This window comes from Trichoderma gamsii, assembly GCF_001481775.2.
Source record: "Trichoderma gamsii strain T6085 chromosome Unknown Scaffold_1.2, whole genome shotgun sequence".
NCBI lineage: Eukaryota > Fungi > Ascomycota > Sordariomycetes > Hypocreales > Hypocreaceae > Trichoderma > Trichoderma gamsii.
The window spans coordinates 1610413-1628513 of NW_020171338.1; the positions used below are offsets into that span (position 1 = coordinate 1610413).

Below are 18101 nucleotides of genomic sequence, written 5' to 3' on the forward strand. Positions count from 1 at the left end.
TACCTGGTTATTCACTGTCCAGGGTGAGCCAGCCTACCTTTCGGAAGCGAATTGATGTTTATACGCATTTGAATTGCATAGCTATACCAGCTCGAAGCGACGACTATACAAGTTTGAATTAACACTATACAAACACAAACACAAAGCGCAATGTGTCTCATAGTGGTAGTCCTAACTAGGCTTCTCCCCTTCTTTTGTGAGTTGACAAACCAAGATGATAGCTGTGTGTGTTGTTCTAATACTAGTAGAAAATCGATGAAATAGTGCTGCTATGAAACTTAGAGATCATTCATCACGCCATCCCTCCAATAGAAGTCTAGCGAACGACTCTTTACCAAGCACACCGGAAATACGGAAGTTGGCATAATCGAAGCTAACAAACCAACCGCCACCACACTAGTCCAAACGCCTCCACCTCGCGCGCGCTTGTTACGATATACACGTATAATCTGCCAAGGCCAGCATCATTATCAATCTTCAGCCTTGTTACTTCGAGCGCTCCTGATCAAGGGTGGGCAGCCACGATTTGAAATCATGAGGCTGGAGGGTCAGCCTGGTCTTGCTGCTGACATCCTGATTCGACCGCGCGCTAAGAAAAAAAAAGGATCTGACACCAGATCTGGCGAGATCTGACTGCAAGGCTATGATGTGCTAGGCGAGTGCTAGTGTAATTGTGTGTTGTGGAGGATTGTGGCCTCATAATGCAGCGAATATAGAAGCGATGTTGGCGAGCTTACAAATTCTGATTAATGTATTGTTGTATGTAATGGATCATTGACAGCAGTATTGTATAAAAGGATGGGCATGTAACGAGCAATAAAACATTTCGACAAAGCATCAGCATTCATACAACAGCATCATCAAACGCACCAAGCACCCCACCATCAACAACAAGCAACAAGCTTCATCACCAATAACACCAACAACACCAACAACACCAACAACACCAACAACACCAACAATGGCTTCCCACAAAGGCATCGCCCTCATCCTCGGCGCCGGCTCCAATGTCGGCCAAGCCCTCTCCAGCGCCTTCTCCCAAGCCGGCTACAAAGTCGCCCTCGTCTCGCGCTCCATCCAGGAATCCTCCTCAGACAAGCAGATCCAGATCCCTGCGGACCTCTCCAAGCCAGACACTGTCCCGTCAATCTTCGAGTCCGTCCGCCAGAAGCTCGGCGCGGATCCCAACGTGGTCATTTACAACGCCGCGTCTCTGACGCCGCCAGCGGACAGCTCCAACCCTTTTACTGTTGATATCGATGCCTTTGAGAAGGATCTGAAGTTGAGCAATACTTCGGCCTATGTTGCGGCGAGAGAGGCTGTCGCGGGCTTTGAGAGGCTGGACAAGAGTTTGTCAAAGGCTTTTATCTACACTGGCAACTGGCTCAATGCGGTGACCATGTCCAAGCCGGTCTTCGTCACGCTTGCCACTGGTAAGAGCGCTGCCGCCGCTTGGATTGGTGGCGCAAGCGTCCATTATAAGACCAAGGGCTACGGGTAAGTGTTTTTACGCTTTATATGTATAAATCGAGATGGTGCTAACAGCAATATTCTGTAGCTTCTATTTCGCTGATGAGCGAACCGCTGAAGGCAGAGCAGTTACCACCGGCGTTTCAGGAGCTGCTCACGCAGAGGCGTATCTGAAGCTGGCTGAAGGCAAGGCTGATCAGCCGTGGCACACGACTTTTGTTGCTGGAAAGGGCTTTGTTGACTTTCCCGAGACCCGAAAGGCCTATATTGACTCATAGAGAGTGCTGTTTATGTAAAAGCATAGCGAAATATTAGTGTTTTGCCAAACTTGAATAAAATTGTTACTATAATTTCATGTGTTTCAATCAAACTACTATAATTGCATGTTCAGGGGGCAATGACAACATATTGGCCCGGCCCAGCATTCTCCTTTGCAGCCGTAAAAGCCTGATCCCACTCCTCAAGGCCAAACTTGCCTTCGACACGAGCTCCAATCTCTTCTCCCAACCCCATGACGCCCGATTCCACCATCTTGATCAGCATTCTGATATCCCTTCTCTCGTACATGAATTTGCCGTGAAGCTTCAAGTCGTTAAACATGATTACTCCGTAAGGAATGGCAATATCGCCCGCAATACCGCCCATTAGACTCACTCGGCCGGAGTGAGCAAGGGACAAGATGCCACTCTTGATGTGCGTCGAAGAGGCAGCCATTGGCGGCGAAATGTCGAAAAAGACGTCAATTGGGCCGTGTTTCTTAATGGTTGCGGTGTCCTTCTCAACGTCTCCGGTGATCTGAACCGTCTTGACCTTGTTGCTGGAGGCGGCAAGCTTCTCCAGCACTTGGTCGTTTCTCCCCATTGCAACCACATTGGCGCCTAATGCGAGAGCCAGGCTCACTGCCGCGGTGCCATAGGGCCCAGTTGCTGGGCCGATGAGAATTGTCTCTCCTACCTTGAGATCAACATCCCTGAATCCTCCAAATGGAACAAGTAGGCGATGGATGTATACGAGATCGTCGATGGAGTAGCCCAAGCCACCGTTGGCAGGATCTCCAAGAAGACGGGCCTCATCTAACGCATAGCAGTTCTCTAGAGGAACTTTCTGATACTCGGCATAAGTCGCATCTCGCCACTCATCAGTAGCGAGTTTGACAGAGCCAGCTGAGAATCCATTGTGTATACCAATCAGGTAACTGGTCGATGTATCGTCCCGGGCGCGAATCATGACATCCACAAGGACAAGTTGACCTGGTGCAAAAACGGTAGAATCTGGTCCTACGGCAGCAATCCTTCCAATTGCACTTCCGCCGGGAGTATATGGCTTTGGGTAAGGGTAGGGTCGAGTGCCGTCGAGAATTTCGCGGCCGTAGGAGAGGACGTTGGCCGCGAGCACCCGAACAATGGCATTTCCTGAAGTTGCTTTTGGAGTTTCGAGCTGTTCGACTTTTAATGGAGAGTCAGTTGAGCGCACTACAAGAGCGCGGTGCGTGGGAGGAAGAGACGATTCTGAAGCCATTGTTGATAAATGGGTGATGATAAGAATTGCAGTCCTTATAATAAAATGCTTTGCAGCCTGAATGAAGATAATTCTCACAAAAATGTTATTTATTTCCATTCATTCATGAGCTTTTTATAATTATTTGCCTCTCCATTGTTAACCAAGTTACCATGATAATTAATACCTAGACTTACACAAGACTGCCGGACTTTGCTAAAGCCAGGCCTATTTCCGGAAACGTGCATCAGCGCCTCAAGCTTAATTTTAGTCCGCGGGAATGCTTAATTACCCCTAACTACGCGGATATACTCACTAGTTAAATCCTGACAACTGCTATTACAGTAATTATCTAGTATTTACACTAACTCTTCGATTATGTTGTCATGTAGAAACAAAAACGTAATATGATAAAGAGCTAATCGTTCACTAACAAATCTTATTGATCTATCTAAGGATTAATCTAGCTATTACCGGAGTCCAAAGAACAGGATACGCATCTAGTTGGGAAGCCCCAAGTATCTCGTCGTAATCACCGTATCCTTCGTAGCTCCCGTCACACGCACCCAAACTTCCTCGCCCGGAACAAGATCAATCAAGTTGTCGTCAAACTTGACCGCATCATCATCACATTCCAGGGCAACACCCTTGGTCGGTATATCCGAATTTAGAATGACAGAGCCATTATCTTGAGAGAGCTTCGCACTCAGCTTCTGAGGCTGTTGTAGATGCACATGCTTAAGCGGCTGCGGCCAGTCGACATAGCGGGCGAGCAGCTTGCCATCTTGGTAAATGTATGCCGCAGCAATTGTGCGGTTCTCCAGCCCGGCATTAGGAGTCTTTACAGGAAAATCGATAACTGCCAGCTCAGTGGTCTGGTTGCCTAGCAGCTGCTGTGATGACGCGATGGTCTTGCTAAAGACTTCTTCCGCTGTCTTCACATCCCATGCCTTGACAACGCAGTCGACTTTGACATCGTCGAGCGTAAAGCTAGAAGCCCAAATCTCTAGTTTCGTCTTGACTTCAATATCAACCCTTGTGTATTTATCCTTAGGATGGCGGTGTTCAGCTCGCTTGATCCCAACGGTATAGGGGTTAAGCTCTCGTTTCACAGTGAAATAGGCGAGCTTGGGTCGTAGATAGTAATCGCAGAGAGCCCAAGACGTCACGGGCCAACAATCATTTAGCTGCCACACAAGAGCCCCGCTGCAATACTCTCGTCCAGGGCCTTTCCATTCGCGGCGCCAGAGCCGGTATGCAGATGACAGGCACTCTCCTTGCATCAGCTGAGTAGAGTAGACATATTGTTCCAGGGGACTCGTAGTAAATGTGATGTTCTCCGCGAGATAAAGAGCAATTCGGCGCTCATGCCCATCGGCCTTGTTGTGGAAATCCACAATGTCAGACTGTGGATGTCGATCTGGATCATCTTTACCCTTGGGTAGGTAGGCGTCAATGGTTTTGACGGATGGGAAACCCTGCATGCCAAATTCAGAAACAAAGCGCCCGCTCAGCTTGTCGAAGTTCTGATACTTCTCCTGACTGCCGTGCCACACATTCCACTGGTGAATATCTCCGACTGTTGGATCACTCGACGACTTGCCACCCCAAGGACTGCCATAGTGATAGTATGTCTCGGGTACCAGATCTTTGCACACTTGCACAAGGAGGTGCTCGTAAATGTAACGAGCGGGGAAATCTGTCTTGAGCCAGCTCTGAGGATCTTTATCTTGGGGGTCATACGTAAGCCCCTCACTCTCCTGATACTGGTAGTCTTCGTTATTGCCAGCATAGATGACAATACTGGGATGGTGTCTCAAGATCTTGACATTCTCCCTTGCCTCTCTATCGATGGATTCCAGCATCTCTGGCCAGCAAGGGTAGCTTCCACAAGCAAATGGAAAGTCAACCCAGACAAGAATTCCATTTTCGTCACACGCATCAAGCAGATTCTCATCTTCATAAACACCACCACCCCAGATACGCAGCATGGATTGGTTCCCTTCAACCAGAAGCTTAACCCAGTCCTGGTATTTTTGCTTGGTAATTCGTGGAGTGAAGTTGTCTGCGGGGATCCAGTTGCTGCCACCGCAGAATACCGGGATATTGTTGACCTGGAAAAAGAATGACGTTCCTGGTTGGTCTTTAAGCGGCTTCTGAACAAGCTCTACTTTTCGGATGCCTATTCTCTTCGACAAAGCGTCCACTTCATCACTACCGTTAAGCAGCGTAGCAGTAATTGTATACAGCGGCTGTTTACCATAGCGGAGAGGGTACCACAGCTCTGGATTACTGATGTTGAAGGTCGCTACTGCTTCTCCTTTTGTAACGTCCACAGTTTCGCTGAGGGTAGTTTGACCAAGAGAGATGTCAAACCGCACTTTTGATGCCTTTCCTTCAGTTGCTGCATGGAGCACAACCTTGGCACTAGCAAGAGATTCATCAACAGTGACATTTGAGTATAAGTCAGCGAGGCGTGATTCATATATCTCAAGACTGATGGGCTTCCAGGGGCCGCACGTCAATAGTGTCGGGCCCCAGTCCCAGCCATAGTGATACTGGGCTTTTCGAACGCCCAGTCTGGAGGCGTCTCCATTCCAGACTCCCCACTTGTGCTGAGGATGCTGCTCCACCCGTTTCCACCCTTTGACATTTACGCTGTCAAAGGTGATGACCAGTTGGTTGTCTGTATCGTTGAGAAGTGCTGTGACATCCACCCGTTCGGGTATGAACATGTTGTCTGTTTCCAGAATCTTCTTATCATTGAGAAGCACCTCGGCAAACGTATCCAGACCGTCAAAGGCAAGAATTGCTTTCTCTTGAGCCCCAACCTTGGGAGCCTTGAATGACGTGCGATACTGCCAAGCGTTGACCTCGCCTACCCATTGCACGTCCAGTTCATTTTTGCCAATGAAGGGATCAGGAATGAGGTTGTGATGCAGCAGGTCAAGGTGGATATTGGTGGGGAACTGGGCAACGGGCAGAAACGAAAAGTCATCGACATCTGTCCTCCTGAACTGCCAACCAGCATCAATTGGGATGATCTTTCGGGGCGCCATTGCGGGGAGCTCTGTTGGGCACCAAGTTTAGGTGGTGATGATGCTTGATTCCTTATCCACCAGACTTATAAGGAGGAAAAAAAAGATGAGAACAAGAGCTTTTCAAAGAAATCTGATGAGAGAATAGAAACATAAAGCTCAAAAGTGTACTGAATGCCAATACTTATACTTGCAAAGTACACGCTTAAAGGTTGTTGAGGTTGTAGGACGGAAGCTGCACCTCCGCGCCTTGAAGCGGCAAGGCGGGGTTTTTGGGGTATCGCAAATGCAGCACCTGCAGCAGTTCGCATCTTGACGCTGCAGGCAATGAAAAACATTAGCAGCGCTGTACCTTTTTTAGAGACGGGAATGACGCAAAACAATTCGTCATTTGGCGATACATGAATACATGAATACACGTATTACGCTTGAAATAGCCTATAAGCCTATACGCTATGCGTGTGCACTGAGATAACAACGAGGCTATGCTCTTTCAGATAGAACCAAGAATAATATTTTTGAAGATGATTGCGAATTAGTAAAGGGGAATTGTGGAGACAGAAAGAGAGAAAAGGGAAATGTTTCTGCCAAGACAAAGATTATGGCACAATTCAAGCTTCTATACCGTTCCCAAACGCCAACATTGCCTGCTGTCATTGATGTAAAGCTCATTTCTGGATTGACAAAACGCAAAGAGCTGATTATGCATATTATTTTCCACAATTTCCTCCCGAATTTTGTGCGCGCATATGGATATAAACATGGCTAAGCTCTCAAAAGACAAGAGAGAGTGTGCGTGTGATATGTGAGTGAGTGTGTGTGCAAAAAGAAAATGAAGGGGAAAAAGTCGTAGATGGTGGCTGTCTGACCCTTAACAACATCCTCTGCCCCTCCGGCGACTGCTGAGCGTAAAGACATCTTCCCATTCTCTCAAATTCCAGTTCTGGCCTCGGCTCTTCCCTCGTCTGCGTCTCCGTGGGCCGCTCAAGCTTTCGTCCAACGTGCCGCCGGTGATGGAGCTCTTGATGCTGCCTCCATCGCTATTGGTATTCCATCCACCGTCACCGTACTGAATGCCGCTCATGGGATCGTCCGGATCTATCTCACCCAGCTCGATCTTCGTCAAGATCATTCTGGCCAACCGATTGAAGACCTCGTCAACGCCTTCGCCGTTCAGTGCACTGACTTCTGTGACGACCGGGATGCCCACAGTGCTAGCCCATCGACTTGCCTCGGCAGACGATATCTCACGGCCCTCCGGTGCCTCTGTCGCTCTCTGTTGCGTGCCAGCTCCAATCGAGCCGGCGTGATCTCTGTATAAAGAGGGAGTTCCGCCGTTAAATCCCGTCGCCGTGGAGCTCACGCTGCTGGGAGTAGCTGGAGGCAAACTTGTATCAATAAGGTTCTCTGAAGCCAAATCCAGCTTATTTCCCACCAGCATGACGCTTAGATGAGGCGACGCCAGCGCTCTCGCATCGTTAAGGAACGGCTGTAGCCCTCGGAAAGATAGATGTGATGCGATGTCGTATACAAGAATTGCGCCCGCCGCTCCGCGATAGTACGATCTCGAGACGGATCGAAAACGCTCGGTTCCGGCCGTATCCCATAACTATATCAGGCAAATCATATATTAGCACATAAGATCTTGGATCTTGTCAGGGCCAAGCGAGGGGCTGGCTGAAATACCTGCAGTTTTATCCGCTTTCGTCGCGCCCCGCTCCCAACCTTTATTATTTTTGTTGCAAACTCGACTCCGATCGTTTGCGACGACAACATCCTCCATTCATTCTTTACAAATCGGTGGAGCAAACATGACCTGTTGGAGAAAAGAGATTCGGTTAGCCATCGTTTCATCTTCCCACGACAGCAGATAGGTCCTCCAAATGCTCGTTGCTCTGCAGCGTCACTTACTTTCCTGAGCCGCTCGGTCCCAGCAGTATAATCTTGGCCAGGTAGTCGTACATGCTTCCGAGCTCCTATTATATCATCGTCTCAGCATATCTTGTATCCAAAGATCCCACCACAGTCGCCTTCGCTTGAGCTATCTCACCTGCTCGGGGCGAGCTGTTCCGGCGCTGGACTCGCTCGCCCCGGACGACCGCCTTGGCCTCATCATCGGTGATCGCAAAGCTCGTCCGGCGTAGTTGCGCTAGAAATGGAGAAGAAAGTATCGTCGCTGGTGATACAGAAGCCAGATTCTGATTAAACCGATCGTCTTCGAAGCTCTGCAAAAGTTGAGAAAATTCGATGAGAAAGAGGTTGGTCGCTACAAAGATATGGAACGAGCGAATCGATGGGTGGTGTCGCAGGGATCGTGTCACTGCAACCAGCTTTTAGCGCGCCCCTCTGTATCTCTGCACGGCGCAGTGATGCTCGCAGCCCAATCGCGGGCGTTAGTAAGCATTGCACGAGCACTGTTGCTTGCTCTCTAGCTCTCGAGACGGGCTTGGGCATGAACGAGATGGCGGGACTGAATCCACACGAACCGTCATGTGGCTCATGTCGATATCTCTCCAAGTGGGCAGAAAGCGGTCAGGCCACTTTGCTTTATATCCTGAATGTCCACTGTGTTCTGTAATTGAGAGTCCAATATATAAAACATAACTAGATATGCTGATGCTGATACGAATGGGGGTTTACATGTGTGCATGATCGCCAGAGCTATGTGCCCCAGCGCCTCAGCAGCCCATGCTTACCTACCCATACAAGAACGCTGGGAGCTTTTGAGCCTCGGCACGGCGGGCGCAAGTAAGCTCAGTATAACCGCCCCGGCTTTTATAACTTGGCGTTCACCATGTTCTTGTTCTCACATGAGAAATGCTTCGCTTCGAACTATAAAACAAAGCAATCCTGCCATCAATCCAAATCATGAAGATCCAAAATCGCACATTCATCATCTCGGGCGGCGCGTCAGGCCTGGGCAAAAGCACCGCCCTTGAAATCATCAAAGCCGGCGGCTACGTCGCGGTCCTCGACTTGTCCGATGAAGAGACCGGACAAGCTCTGGAAAAGGAGCTTGGCCCCTCGGCCAAGTTCTTCCATTGCAATGTGATTAAGACTGAGAGCATCGCAAAGGCTGTTCGGGGCACGGTCGATTGGATCAAGGAGACTGGAAAGCCGCTCGGCGGTGTGGTTCCAGCGGCTGGCATTGGCCTCCCAGCAGCCGTAAGTGAACTGACTCGAGCGATGGCCCTCTGCTAACCAGTATTCAGACTCTTGATCGAAACGGCAAAGCCTTCGATATGGATTCAGTTGACCTCGTTCTGGGCGTCAATCTTAGAGGCACCATCGACCTCATCCGCCAATCCGTGGAGCATCTCGCAAAGGTCGACCCCGAAGGGCCAGACGGTGAGCGCGGCGTTGTCATCATGGTCAGCAGTTCAAGTGCTTTCGATGGCCAGCACGGCCAAGTCAGCTACGCGGCCAGCAAGGGCGCCGTCGCGTCAATGGCATTGCCCATGTCCCGAGATTTGGCTAAATATGGCATTCGCGTCGTCGCAATTGCTCCCAGCTTGTTTACAACTGCCTTGACGGCTATGATGAGCGATAGGGTGCGCAAAAGTCTTGAAGCTTCGTTCATATTTCCCAATCGAGCGGGCAATCCGCCAGAATTCTCCTTTTTAGTGAGTATCCCTCCCAAAACTTGCGCATATGCTTTCACGAAACGTATCAGAGACTAAGACTACCTGCAGGTCAAGCACATCATTGAGAACCCCATGTTCAACGGCGCCGTCATTCGCATAGATGGAGCGTCAAGATTGAGCAAGTTGTAATCGACAGTGCATATAGCATACTCATCCAATTTTCGCCCTTGTCTGCACAGAACCCGGTGAACGTGACGCAATTACTACACGTATGTACAATCATTAAATCTATAATAATAATATATGCTTCTAGTTGCATCATGAAAGATAACCCGCGTGGCTCTCAAATGGCAAATCTCTTCAAGATTTCAGTATTTCTAAAATCTATGATCGTGAAAACTGCTGAAATCTTTAGTTATCATCTATCATTTAGGGGAAAACCCCCAATATAAAGAACGGCCCTAGACGCTAATACCCCAGAAAGATCAAAAAGATCAAAAAAGAAAAAAAAAAATTCCTATAACTTATTCCTCACGCCCACCATCGTCCACCGAGAAAGCTCAGTATACTAAAGAGTGAACAATACCAAGCCACAAGACGAGCGGATGAAAAGAAATAACAAAAGTCGCTAGTTATGTCCGTTAGTTATTTCGACGTTTTGACAGGCTGCGGCGGCGACGAGCGCGCCTGGTCTGATAGTTCAAATAAAGTCGTTTGGATGTCAGTCGACCAGAGCTGACATTGCGTCTGTTGCTCCTAGGAAATCGGTATAACTGTGGCTTGATATCTCTTATGGACAACCCCTTGAAATGTCTTCCGTCACATTCATAATACCGCGCCAAATCTTCTCGATCCTGTTCTCCAACCTGAAGCTCGCTTGGGTGTCTGAAATAATTCATTATGGATCGATTATTTTTGTCTCCCAAGAGAAAGGAAGTTTCCACAGCAAATTCGTGGCGAAGGCCCAGAATATGACCAAACTCATGAGCGAGAATGTTGGCCAAGAAGTCGACATTGTAGGGCTCCAGTGCAAACTGGTACACAAACAGTTCGTCCGGCGAGGTCTTCGGGAAGAAAGCCCTAGCATAGACATCGGGCCTGCAATCGTCTGGCTCAAAGCAGTACTTTATTGCAAATGTGGCTTTTTCATCGCGGCTCACTTTCTCAAAGCGAGCGCCGATATTTTGCCACATCAAAGCTGCCTTTGCCGCTTCACGCGCCGTCCGCGCTGCCCATTGAGGGCTGGGGAAAGTCTCTGTGCAAACGGTGTACCTCAGCACCGAACCTTTCTTCCAACGAGTTGCATAGCCCCCTCGTCCAACGCGTACGTCTCTCTCTGCGTCATCTTCGGTAATGCACAGATTATAGCCATTGGCTACATTGGCTGAGACACAACAGGTCTCTGAAATCTGAGGAGAGAACTCAGCTAAGGCATTAATTCCCAGTCTAGGCCCTAATAGGAGATTTTCGATCTGACCAGCATTATATTGCTCTGACCCAGGCAGGCAGGGAGGACAATTGTTTGTGAAGATCAAACAAGGGTCATCATACACAGACGTGGAAGTAATTGAATATTCCTCATCGTAGGTGCCATTGGGGTTTGCAACTTCAACATGAGCATTTGAGATGCAAGTCGTATCAGACGAGATGTCACTATATTCGGGAGTTCGGCTGTCGGTTTCGCTATTATCATCAGAAGGCGAGTCACTGTCTCTGAAAGAAAATAGTAGCGGACAGCTATTGATTCTCATAATCTCACTAGTCCCGCCATTCTGGTATGAGATTCCATATGTGGCCATTGAGCTGGATTATCTTGCGGGTTAGCTAATACACAAAATTTCGTTAGCATACAATTTATCGATATAAGCCACAAACAGTATGATAAAGACGAAGGCATACTGTAGCACACATGCAGGATACATCGAACACTACCTTGCTTTTAAATATTTTCAGAGAGGTACTATCACTGGGAGAATCTGAGATGGACATTCTTCTTACTTATATAGCGAGAAAGCTTTACTGGCCAGGTCAGCTTCGAAGCTTTTACCTTGGTATCACCAAGCAAACGCTCTGCGGTGAGGTGGAGACCCCAACAAGGGCATCGGCGCCCCCCAATCAGACGCCGTGGGTGAATGGGCCCAGCATGCATAAGGTATTGCCGCCTACTTGGCCGTAATGGAATGGTGGTGGGATGGAGTCGAAGTAGAAGGAGAAGCGGCTAATGCTTAACCATTTATACGAAAGCGGAAAGGGCACTTGCAAGCGGTCGACAAAAAAACAGGGACCGCAAAATGAATATGTACGCAATCCACGATAACATGCACATCTTTGCCACACAGAGCCTTTCGAGATTGTATGTGTATAATTTTAGCGTGGGTGTTTAAAATCTTCTCATTCCCTGGTTTTCTGTCGACCGCTTGACTAGACCAAGAACCTAGATTGTCGCGATTTAGCAGTACTACAAGTTTGCGCTTTAGACCCACTCATAACGTCAATGATGGTGGCGTGGCATGAATTCCTACGTTGGATCGGAACGAAGCGAAAGACGCTGTGCCGGCGAATAGACTGGCAGGTGGGGAACAAAGAAAGCATTCGTGGATTAAGGTGTAGAATAAAGTAAAAGGCCAAGAAAACACTTTGGCAGGCAACTCCAACTCCCTGCACATGGGGATACAACCACTGAGTGACTGATCTGATACACTGTAGTAGGACATATAATCGCTATACCATCTTGAGTATAAGATCTCTTTATCGCTCACCTATTATTCTAGAAATAAGAGAGGAAAAAATGAAAACAAATCTTCAGCTCAGTACCGCTGTAACTAAGATTTTACTCCCGTGCTGTGCATCCTGCTACATATGATGAACCGTTGCTTGTTGTAAATGTTATGAAGTGGAAGCAAATAATTAACTCGCACACCAATCCTCAGCGGCAGTTTATAGAGCAAATCCGCGTCCTGGCTGCCATGAAGAGCTCCCGATTCGCAACTGTACTTAAGCGGGGGTGTAACATCAGTCTGCCCGACCACACGCGTACAACGCTGCCATCTCTTCGCGGTCTTGTTTGCCGACTTGGATTTTGCTCGGATGATCGAAATAATTCATTATAGATTGATGATTCTCGCTGCCGAAGCGACAGAAGGCAAAGACCCCTCTGTCTTGAGGGCAAACCCATGGCGGAAGCCCAAGATGTGACCAAGCTCGTGAGCAAGATTATTAGCCAGGTAGCTAGAGTTCTCCAAAGCCTTTTAATAATCAACTAGACTGCTAGCCGACTCTGTGGGAAGGAAAGATTTGGCGTAGACATTAGGATGGCTGTTATGGCTTTTCCTGTATTTAATTCGAAATGTGGCTTGGGCGTCGCGACTCACTTCCTTAAGAACCACGCCAGGCACTTCCCCCCCACATGGAGATTGCTTCTGTCATTTTTATTGTCAGTGACTAGGCGGAGCACGTCGAATATGGTAGCTCTAGGTGGCCCTTATATCGGTAGTAACTACGGACTGGGAAAAGGCGGAATTGGAGGCGCTTATCTTCTCAACAGAGACTGAGAAATTGCTTTTTCGAGATTGTTGGCCATGGATGTTTTTTTGTTTGTACTATGAACTTCTGATGGAGATCGAGAGGCAGACTCGCCATACAAGATTCCTAACATAAAACAATGTAGTAAGTCCATAAAGTCATAGAGTCATTTACATTAGGTGCTAAGACGTACTAGATACCTTTGAGTCATTTGGCATTCGTGCTACCTCAGGCAGGGAAAACATGTCGCTGTTCATGAGGCTACCTCGTAATAGGTATCACGGAATAATTGTGCGAGTTAGGCGTGCAAACACCAGGTATAGGAGATAGCAGGCACAGGTAATAAGTGATAAGCACACGAGCAGTAGCAGTGTTGTTGTTCAATTATCCAATATGCGACCGGTAATGAATATGGGCAGTCCTGAGTTTGGCGTTGCTCTTCTCTGATCTAGTTAACAAGATTCTAGAAATACTCCGGCCGATAATATAATTGCAACTCCTTTTAAAGGTCGGTAGTAGGAACTGATTGTTTGTTTGCGACTTTGAGACAGGTTAGTATCTACTCTCTGGTCAAGACCGCTAACCAATCATAACGGCGATGATGCTGATTAAGTAGACACTGAATAGCTTTCGAGGATATATATGTAGGTTTGAGGTTGAGTTATAAGTGAGGTGGATGGCTGTAAACGGTAGACCGTTTTGGATCATTGGATGCTGAGGATGATGAGAAGAGATCAAAACGCAAGAGGGAAGCGCGCTTTATATAACGCTCGGCGCGTAGGCGAAACTCTACTGCCGCCAAAAGCCCACGATAATGCGAGCAGAGTAGCAACGAGCTCGAAACATGGCCATGTTACGTTAGCACCATGATCCCCCGCCACTGAGAAGGTAGAGGCGGATACTATTTGAACAAACCACAAATGATCAAACTCTATCAAATGAAAGACTAAACGCTCAAGATTTCGCAATGTTTTCGAATAGAAAAGCTTTTTTTTTTTTCCTTTTATTTTGGCTTTCACTGTGCTGAAAGAGGCATTATCTGATATTTTGCTAGGATCTGGGTGTGTAGCGCGTTTTTCTTCGACTACTTGCCTTGCAAAGGCCCTGGAGGCCACCAATATTGCCAAGTACTAGGCTGGCATGGCTGATACCTACTAGTAGTAGCCTAAGAAACTCCGGTGCTGACTTGACATTGAGTCTGCCATCGCTGCTTGTTGCTTGCCGTGGACCGCAAGCTTGTCCATCGCTGATTTTTGCCTGGGCCTCGTCAGACACAACCTGAAAGTGCTAGATCAGACCAGGGTTCAACTCCGCTTCAATAGTGTCCGCAGTTGAGATGGGCCGCTTGCAAGAATCTACCTTGGTAGTGGTCTCTCAATTGAACTACTAGGTGCCTTATTCAATGACGGATTGGTTTCACGTACACTTTAATTCCCCAGAGCTTAGCTCGGCCACTTGGGGGATAAGGACCAGAACGGTCAAAGGCTAGTGATACTAGGTATTGGGTACCTGGTGGGTAATCGACGACGATGTCGAGCTTGGAATGACGGGAGATGTGTCAGCAGCTTATTACCTTAGGTAGTAGCGGGGTTTCACAGTCTACCCAGAATTTTAGCCAGCAAATCGATAAGCCTTGCTATCAAAATGCGAATTTTCATCCCAAGATCTGAGTTCTCCTTTTCTCGACCATGATTTCTCGTGTCGCATCGCCTCGGCGGTGTCATGCACAATATTTTTACAGCGCAGCGCGCAACTCATCTTTCGTCAACCTGAAGCTTTTAGCTCTACCAAGCTTGAAAATAGCTCAAATCGATGCGACGGTAGGGATTTTTTTCTTTTCTTTTCTTGTTCTTTCTTGTGTTCCGCAGCATATCCATGCCAGCCACTCAGTCTTCCCACGAGTTTCTCTTCCAGGCACGCCGCGTCTTGCGATTGTGCCTGGAGGGGCTGGCGTATCGATTGTAGACGAGGTTATCTCTGATAACTCTTGCCTTCAGCGTTGCTGCAAGACAAACGGGCCATCATAGTCCATGCCGAATGAATTTTCTATCAGTCGACGGCGTGGCTCCCAGCGCACCAACATTCTCCTACTCCAGGGCTTCCCTTTGTTCCCATAGCGACTTAGATACGATACTAGATGCCCATCTGATGACACAAAATAAGAAACAAGATGATTCAAGCTACCTACTCATGCTGTCTGTATCATCTGCCATCCCACTCTCTATCTGTGTGCTCATTTGTCTTCGATGCATGAAGCTATACTGTATCTAATGTAGCAGCGTTTTCCGCCATGTTATACTGACCGGGCATAAAGTATGGGGACTATCAGAATGTGCCGCTTTCCCGATACGCGCCTCTAGCGAACAATTGTCAGTTACGTCACTGGCTCTATGCATGCTTTATCGCCCAATCCCTCATGTCAACTAAAACTTGACAGTACACGCATATGCCTCAACGCCAACTCTGTTTACATCACCATCTTCCTCGCTTCCTACATACTTATTCCCTATGATCTTGTCCCATAGAGCGTTGCCTAGGAGTTTTCCTAAAAGTCTTATTCCTCTTCGCACTACCTCGTTTCCCATCACCCGTTACTGCTTAGTTGTCAATACAAGCCGCTCTTCATCTTCATCCGCCATGGCTCCCGCCAAATCGTCCAAGTTTGGAAACCTCCCGCTTAGCACAGTTGGCCCTCTCGACTGCGCTCTTACCGGAACAGCACTTCTAAACAGCCCGACGTTCAATAAGGGATCTGCCTTTACGCAAACGGAGCGTCGAGACTTTAATCTCACTGGACTGCTCCCCGCGAATGAGCAGACACTGGACCATCAGGCTAAGCGCGCATACCAGCAATATCTGACCAGAAGCGACAACCTTGCCAAGAATACATTTTTAACGTCACTCAAGGATCAAAACGAGGTGTTGTACTTCAAGTTACTGCTCGATCATCTCAAAGAAATGTTTAGCGTGGTATATACTCCGACTGAGGGTGATGCGATTCAAAACTACTCGCGGCTTTTTCGTCGACCTGAAGGTTGTTTCCTGGACATTAATCATCCCGAGCGTGTGGAAAGCGACCTTGCACTTTGGGGAACTCCGGATGATGTCGACTATATCTGCGTAACAGGTATGCTGTTATGTTATCCCCTTTGAATAGTCTTTCGGCCTTATACTCATTCATTTTCCAAGATGGCGAGGAAATTCTAGGGATTGGCGACCAGGTACATTTAGCTTTCTTCTATAAAAAAAAACAGCAGAAGAATTATACTGATTGACCTCTTCTGCCTTCTATCATCTAGGGCGTAGGTGGCATTCTCATATCAGGAGCAAAGCTGACCCTTGCGTCTCTATGCGCCGGTGTTCATCCCAGCCGCACTCTCCCAGTCGTCATAGACTGCGGCACCGACAATGAAGAACTCCTCAAAGACGAGCTCTATCTTGGTCTCTGTCAGCACCGAGTAAGAGGAAAGCAGTATGACGATTTCATCCAGACCTTTGTCGATGCTGCTCGGAAACTATTTCCCCGAGCTTACATCCATTTCGAGGACTTTGGCTTGAGAAACGGTAAGCATCATTACGTGCTCACGTATGTTCCCGTCTGAAAACTAAAGCTTTCTTAAACATGTAGCCAGACGTCTGTTGGAGCTGTATCGCCCCTCGATGGCCTGCTTCAATGACGATGTCCAGGGAACCGGCTGTGTGACACTTGCAGCCATCATAGCCGCGCTGCATGCCAGCGGACAGAAACTCGGTGACATTCGCATGGTCGTCTTTGGCGCTGGGAGTGCGGGAGTTGGCATTGCAGACCAAGTTCGTGATGCTATTGCTACGGAAATGAAGATTGATCATGAGGAAGCTTCACAGCATATTTGGCAAGTTGACTTTCATACACCGCGAGACTCGTTGCTAACAACGCCATTAGGCTGATTGATAAGCCCGGCTTGTTGACATCCAAGCACGAGGTCTCAGATGCCCAGAGAATATACGCCAAAGATGCATCCGAGTGGAAGGACGAGGGCAACGACCTGCTTTCAGTGGTGAAGCAAGTCAAGCCCAACATTCTCGTCGGAACATCCACCGTGCCTGGTGCCTTCACCGAAGAAATCATCAAGGCCATGCACGAAAACTCATCGCGGCCCATCATATTCCCTCTTTCCAATCCAACCCGACTTCACGAAGCCAAGCCAGAGGACCTACTCAAGTGGACGAATGGCAAGGCACTCGTCGCAACGGGATCTCCCTTTGACCCCGTCACCGGTCCATGGGGCGAGGACGGAAAGGACATTACGATTGACGTTGCCGAGTGCAACAACTCCGTCGTCTTCCCTGGCATTGGCCTCGGCTGCATCCTCAGTCGAGCCAAGCTTCTCACCGACCGCATGCTCGTTGCGGCCGTAGAAGGCGTCGCATCACTGAGCCCCGTTCTCAAAGACCCGACTGCGCCTCTCTTGCCAGACGTGGAAGAAGTAAGGACCGTCAGCGTCCAGGTAGCAAAAGGCGTGATTCGGGCAGCAGTGGAAGAAGGCATGGCGACTGAAAAGGATATCCCGTCCAACGACCACGATCTCGAGGAGTGGATCAAGGAGCAGATGTGGAATCCAGAGTATCGCCCGCTGAAGCTCGTCAAGATGGAGGGCGCGACGAGAGCGGCCAAGGGTGAGCTTGGAAAGGCCATGCCGGGACTGTAGCACAGGATGATGAAGAGCAGAGGTAAGGGACATGGTGAAGATGTGGGTGCATTCTTCAGGTAAGCAGGCTATAGAGTACCTAGAAACTACCTAAGAATCAATGCGATGCGTGTAGTGTTTCGCTACAGTGTCTGCTTTACGCAGATCTTTACAACATGCCCAAAGAGTGTCTGAGTAACAACGATATATGGGAAAGCTAAGAAAAAGAACGCAAGTAAAGAGGCCTACCTTGGGTGCAGTCTCCTCACAAGTTCATACACGATGGGTTAATCTCATGGTATTGTCCAAAACATTATCAATGG

At 48.3% G+C, this 18101-nt stretch overlaps 6 protein-coding genes across 6 annotated transcripts; 2 read left to right on the forward strand and 4 right to left on the reverse strand.

Moving 5' to 3' along the window:
* Positions 1-1857: 1857 nt before the first annotated feature.
* TGAM01_v200485 (hypothetical protein) lies at positions 1858-2988 on the reverse strand (the record flags this gene model as incomplete). The annotated part of the gene is made up of 1 exon (XM_018806149.1): positions 1858-2988. The coding sequence occupies one exon, from the start codon at positions 2986-2988 to the stop codon at positions 1858-1860; it is 1131 nt and encodes a 376-aa protein (XP_018660630.1).
* Positions 2989-3467: 479 nt separating this feature from the next.
* On the reverse strand, positions 3468-6026 carry TGAM01_v200486 (glycosyl hydrolase family 2; the record flags this gene model as incomplete). The annotated part of the gene is made up of 1 exon (XM_018806148.1): positions 3468-6026. One exon carries the CDS (start codon positions 6024-6026, stop codon positions 3468-3470), a length of 2559 nt encoding a protein of 852 aa, XP_018660629.1.
* Positions 6027-6876: 850 nt separating this feature from the next.
* On the reverse strand, positions 6877-8121 carry TGAM01_v200487 (hypothetical protein; the record flags this gene model as incomplete). The annotated part of the gene is made up of 4 exons (XM_018806147.2): positions 6877-7614; positions 7692-7821; positions 7917-7981; positions 8056-8121. 4 exons carry the CDS (start codon positions 8119-8121, stop codon positions 6877-6879), a joined length of 999 nt encoding a protein of 332 aa, XP_018660628.2.
* A 752-nt stretch (positions 8122-8873) lies between these two features.
* Positions 8874-9778, forward strand: TGAM01_v200488 (hypothetical protein; the record flags this gene model as incomplete). Its single annotated transcript, XM_018806146.1, has 3 exons — positions 8874-9170; positions 9218-9628; positions 9698-9778. 3 exons carry the CDS (start codon positions 8874-8876, stop codon positions 9776-9778), a joined length of 789 nt encoding a protein of 262 aa, XP_018660627.1.
* A 452-nt stretch (positions 9779-10230) lies between these two features.
* TGAM01_v200489 (hypothetical protein) lies at positions 10231-11388 on the reverse strand (the record flags this gene model as incomplete). Its single annotated transcript, XM_018806145.1, has 1 exon — positions 10231-11388. The coding sequence occupies one exon, from the start codon at positions 11386-11388 to the stop codon at positions 10231-10233; it is 1158 nt and encodes a 385-aa protein (XP_018660626.1).
* A 4360-nt stretch (positions 11389-15748) lies between these two features.
* TGAM01_v200490 (malate dehydrogenase (oxaloacetate-decarboxylating)) lies at positions 15749-17799 on the forward strand (the record flags this gene model as incomplete). Its single annotated transcript, XM_024548567.1, has 5 exons — positions 15749-16238; positions 16301-16332; positions 16411-16675; positions 16740-16987; positions 17047-17799. The coding sequence occupies 5 exons, from the start codon at positions 15749-15751 to the stop codon at positions 17797-17799; spliced, it is 1788 nt and encodes a 595-aa protein (XP_024406782.1).
* Between the last annotated feature and the right edge of the window lie 302 nt (positions 17800-18101).